The sequence below is a fragment of the Phaethon lepturus genome, unplaced genomic scaffold, assembly GCF_000687285.1.
Source record: "Phaethon lepturus isolate BGI_N335 unplaced genomic scaffold, ASM68728v1 scaffold26065, whole genome shotgun sequence".
NCBI classification, from domain to species: Eukaryota; Metazoa; Chordata; class Aves; order Phaethontiformes; family Phaethontidae; genus Phaethon; species Phaethon lepturus.
In genome coordinates, this window is record NW_010541596.1 from 641 (window position 1) to 5,728 (window position 5,088).

A 5,088-nucleotide genomic window follows, 5' to 3' on the forward strand; every position below is an offset into this window, starting at 1 on the left:
CATTTGTGCTAATGACCTGCTGGCTGTTGCAGAGAGGCAGCACGGCAGCTGCGCTGAGCCCCTTGTAGGAGGGGACACTCCTTTGGGGCCATCTCTGCTAGCTAAGGGGATGTGATGGGAGCGGAACTGGCAGTGCGGGGTGGCCTGGGAAGCTTGAGGGTGGCACCACTGCCAAGAAAAAGCATCTTGGGGCCCATGGCCCCTGTTACTTTCAGGGCTCAAGATTCACCAGTCGGTTCAGAAGCTGTGGAGAAACAGAGGGATGGTGGGGGCTCAGGAAATGGGGCTAGAAGGGAGCGCGGTGCATTAGAGGGGACCGCAGTGAAGATCAATACCTATCATTGCAGTGTTAATAACTCGTCTGGCCCATTTTGTATTCACAGTGCTGCAGGGTTTGATTGCAGACATGGCAGTACAAACCTGTTTAAAATGCTGAGTAACAGAAATGTTCCTTTGCATTTGATTTTGCAAAGGTTTAATTTTGTAAGTCCTGAATTTTAGACCAGTTTTGAGATCAGTTATTTGGATCAGACTTTACCCAAATGCTGCCAGTGCTGTGAGAATGTATTACGTTAAAACAAGTATTATTGTTGTACATACATCTTACACATGAAATAATCACTAACCAAGATGCTGCTGAGTTGCAGGAGAAGTGTTGGGGGTTTTTTGTGAGCAGAATGTAGTTAATTAGTCCAAAGGTGGCAGTATTTACTCCGATAGCTTCATCACTCTGCAATTCCCTCCTGCAGTGATGCCGATCCAGTTATCCAAGGGATATTTCTCACACCTGATGGCTTTAGCAGTTGCACTTACAGCTGCTAAGAGGCGGCTAAGCATTGAGGCATCCAGAAGATGCTTCTGCACTCTGCAGTCAGCTAAATACATCAAGCGATGATTGTCTTCCTCAGAGACAAGCCGTTGTTCACAGGTACAGGATTAGCTGCGCCTGATGACCTGATCTCCTCTAGGGATTCTGCTAAAATTATGGACAGCACAAGACTGTCGATAAAAGCCCTGGTTTTAGTGGAGAGCCGCCAGCATTGTCTTCTAGTCTGAGCATGGGATCGGAGCCAGAACTCCTGCCCTTCAGCAGGCTCTCGTCCTTCCCCTGAGAAGGAGAGAGAGAGAAAAACCCATTTAGGCGTGTGGTTTTCAGGTATCTGTACACTCTTGAGTGCTTTAGTTGTTCACTGGCCAACTTGCATCTTTATGCCCTCTTCTCAGATGTGCTGAAAGTCATTTGGCTTCTGTGGACGTTGTTTGGAGCTGTAGCTGTGCAACGGCTCTGGCAATCGGGCAGCTGCTCTCTGCTCTGGGGTTTATAAAATTAGCAAACACTTCCGTAAAGGTAAACAGCCTTTTTGCAGAGTGTAACGTGAGATTAGTACTCTGCTTGCTCTCAGCACACCGGGGCAGTCAGCAGGCTGCTGGAGCTCTGAAACAGCCCCGTGCTGGGGAATAATTAGGCAGAACAGGACTCTGATGCTTAAAACCAGAGCAGGGCTCCATGTGGTGCTACACGGGCATGCTCCAGGCATTGGCTTGCGGGGTTCTCCTCAGAGGGACGAGGCTGCTGTTTTCTTGCAGGCAGAGCTAATTGTGGGTGATCAGAGCGGTGCCATTCACATCTGGGACCTGAAGACAGACCACAATGAGCAGCTGATTCCAGAGCCTGAAGTTTCTGTGAATTCGGTTCACATTGACCCCGATGCCAGTTATATGGCAGCTGTCAACAGCTCGGTGAGCTCCAACGGCCTTGAACGTGTGATGGGATTTATGGTGCTCCAGCAGCTGCTGGGCTGTGCCTCTCATGGGCAGAGGCAGGCGGGTTGCACGGACCATGCCTGCAGCTTTGCCGTGCTGTGGTCCAATGTGCAAAGTCGGCTGCTTTCGGGTGGGTGACCACCAGCCCGGCCACGGATCCCCCCATCTCGCTGCAGGGAAATTGCTACGTATGGAACCTGACGGGTGGCATCGGAGAGGAGGTGACCCAGCTGATCCCCAAGACCAAGATCCCAGCGCACAACCGCTACGCTCTTCAGTGCAAGTTCAGCCCCGACTCCACGTGAGTGCATGCCAGCCCCTCGCCTACCTGTGACAGGAACAGACAGTCCTTTCTGGGCAGGCAGAGGCCAGCTGTGCCTCCAGCTGTTGGCTGAGGCTGGCTCCACATTGCCTTGCAGGTCCCCTTCAGGGAGGAGCAGGACAGGAGGTACAGGACATGCTGGCACTGGGTTGCTGGCAATGGTTTCCCAGCCTCATGCTCCCTGATCTCAGCAAGCTTTGCAGCCACGAGTGGGTCTTACAGCTGGGATTGAATTGCTGATCTCTGGGAGCAAAGCAGTGTGCTTGCTGTGCTCCTTTGCTGAGTCTGTTTGGCTTGAATCTCATAAAGCAGATGATAGAGGCGTAAAGAAATATAATTACAATGAACGCAGGTCTCCAGTTCATTACTGTTCCGGGCCCACGAGAGGCCCCCCTAACCTAATAAGGTTGCCCTCACATGTCTCTTCCTTGCAGGCTCTTGGCTACATGTTCTGCAGATCAGACGTGTAAGATCTGGAGGACTTCAAACTTCTCTCTGATGACAGAGCTGAGCATTAAGAGCAATAACCCAGGGGAGACGTCTCGGGGCTGGATGTGGGACTGTGCGTTCTCCGGGGACTCCCAGTACATCGTCACAGGTGAGGCACTGCTGCGCTCTGCCCTTGGCCCCCAGCAGCAGGGCCCTGCACTAGCACAGGACTTGGCAGCTTCTCTAGCTGGGACATTGCCAAACCCTGGGGCGCCGGTATGCGAGGAGAGAGCACCCAGCCTCACACTCACAACGCGGTCTACTAACTCCCATAAACATTTTGCCTGCGCTGCAGTAGGGCATCTGTTTGAACTGGAGAGATGATCTCCATGTGTGCAGTTTGTTTCACCTGGGAGCAATGCTGCTTGCAGTACTTGCAGCATGATAGTCCCTTCAAAACATACATGATGTAATTTCCACAGTAACTTTGCTCCAAAATAATTAAAACCTCATGTAATACAGAAATGCACTAAGCTGCTTGCTCTGCATAGCTCTCTTGCCTGTCATCCAAAGCCCTAATAATGGCATTGAGCAAAGAAAGAGGAAATTCTTTCTTATAATAAAAATAGTTTAAAGGGTAATGCAATATAGCCCACTCCTCTCTTCACTTTCTGTTCCAGCTTCCTCTGATAACTTGGCCAGACTCTGGTGTGTGGAGACAGGAGAAATCAAGAGGGAATACAGCGGCCACCAGAAAGCAGTTGTCTGCCTCGCTTTCAACGACAGCGTGTTGGGATAATGGTCACATGTAGGAAGGAAAAGACCTCTGCTTCTTCTCCCTTGTCTTACAGCAGCAAGCACCCTCTCTGGAGCCCGAGACACGCACCTGTAACGATCCCCTCCTCTGATGGAGCAGGCTCGGTCTCTGGGAGAAGCAGCTGCATCTGCCGGGGGTGAGACCAGGCTTCAGCTCTGAGCAGATCATTACCAAAACGTGTGTGGCCTCTAAGGGAGGCCGCTTGGACAAAAGGGAATGGGAGAGGGAGGCACGATCCCACTGAGGGGAGCTGGGTACAGTTCAGCTGGAGGAATCCCTGTGACATCGGCTGCTGACAGCTTTGTGATGTTCTTGTACTCCAAAGTGGAAAAAAAATAATTTGCCTTCCTAAATGATGGCATAGGCTGAGCAAAGAGAGGAAAGGCAGCTGTTTTCTTGTTTTGCAATCCCTTTATTCAAAGTGTCTTTCACAGACTGAGTTGGAGAGCTGCACTCCTATAAAGCCAACCACCCCCACCAAATTTAATAACCTTGTGTTGAACAGGGCAGGTAGCCATAAAACACTAGCTACTCCACATGATTCCTCTAGGCCTGGATCTCCTAATACCTACGGACAAGATACAGCCCTGGAGCACAGCTGCAAATAAAGTGTCTGTACCGACAGTGCTGAGCAGAGTCCTGTTATTTTTCTAAGCTCTCCTGATCTGCAGCATGAAAAAAAAACTTTTGGGGGATATTGTAGATGTTACCTTCCTTGTTGAAATCAGAGGCTTTTCAGGAATCCGGTTCAAGTATGTAGAGCAGTGAGAGGGTGTCCGCAGCTGCAGGACTTACTCGGGGAGGTAGTAAAAGCAGATAGACACACAAATGTTGCTTGGAAAACAGATGTCAATGCAAAGGTAGATCAGCCGCTGCTTCCCTGGACCTGCCAAATGAGCGAGGACAGAAGCAGGGTGAGAGGAATGCTTTTGCAGTCCTGCAGATACGAGTCACTGGGGAGCCAAACAGGTGGAAAGCTTCAGGGAATGACCTTTCTCATTAAAGCTGGAGTAAGAGCAGAATGAGAGCTCGGCAGGCTGCTTTTGGTGAAGATGAAGGTGACCAGCGTAAGCCAACAGCATTGCAGGCGACTGCTCTGTGTTGTGGTTGTGCTGTGCAAGCAGGCTGCCCTGTGCGGGGAAGGGGGCTCGGAGCCCTTCCCAGCCAGCGCCGCGGTTCACTGCAGGTTGTGGGCACGAGCCAGCGCTCGGTGATCGCTGAACAATGGTTTGATTTTGAACTAGAGGTCACCTGTCCCTGTCCCGGGCCTTGGCAGCCCATCCTGGGACGTGCATCAGCTTTTGCGCAGCAGAGCCTGCTCCTCTTAGATGTGCTAGAAACAATCGTGCTTCGCCCTTCTGCAAAGGGACATGTACAACTTACCCTCCCCTCTCCTGACCCAGAAGATGGATGTCTGCTCACACAGGGTCTGGACAGCCTCCCCCAGGCTTTTGGGGTCCACCTGTTCCCCTGACCGAATTCCCAGGAACTCCCGGTAGTACTTGGTCTGGTTATTCTGATGTAGCAGCTGATCAGCCTGAAAGAAACGTCCCTGTTAATTCCTCCCAAGGCACTCTGCTCCTCCTGGCGCTGCCCTCCAGCCCCGCAGACCTGCTCTCGCTCTCGGGGCACCCAAGGAGCCGTCTCTACCCCGGCAGTAAGGGCAGGTTTCTCCCAACAGCTGCCCCGTCCCACCAGGCTGCCGGGGTGCCCCCTCTGGCTGCAGCAGCCCCCCAGGAGCAGCCTGGCTGCCGGG

At 52.0% G+C, this 5,088-nt stretch overlaps 2 protein-coding genes across 2 annotated transcripts in view; one reads left to right on the plus strand and one right to left on the minus strand.

Moving 5' to 3' along the window:
• MLST8 (MTOR associated protein, LST8 homolog (S. cerevisiae)) overlaps window positions 1-3,526 on the plus strand; it is a gene marked incomplete at its 5' end in the record, with an annotated part of 4,068 nt that extends 542 nt beyond the window's left edge. The window contains 4 exons of the mRNA XM_010287788.1: window positions 1,588-1,740; window positions 1,941-2,065; window positions 2,521-2,684; window positions 3,196-3,526. Coding sequence (XP_010286090.1) covers window positions 1,588-1,740; window positions 1,941-2,065; window positions 2,521-2,684; window positions 3,196-3,314 — 561 coding nt within the window. The remainder of the gene's footprint in view (window positions 1-1,587; window positions 1,741-1,940; window positions 2,066-2,520; window positions 2,685-3,195) is intronic.
• A 597-nt stretch (window positions 3,527-4,123) lies between these two features.
• BRICD5 (BRICHOS domain containing 5) overlaps window positions 4,124-5,088 on the minus strand; it is a gene marked incomplete at its 5' end in the record, with an annotated part of 2,680 nt that continues 1,715 nt past the window's right edge. The window contains 2 exons of the mRNA XM_010287789.1: window positions 4,124-4,218; window positions 4,716-4,869. Coding sequence (XP_010286091.1) covers window positions 4,124-4,218; window positions 4,716-4,869 — 249 coding nt within the window. The remainder of the gene's footprint in view (window positions 4,219-4,715; window positions 4,870-5,088) is intronic.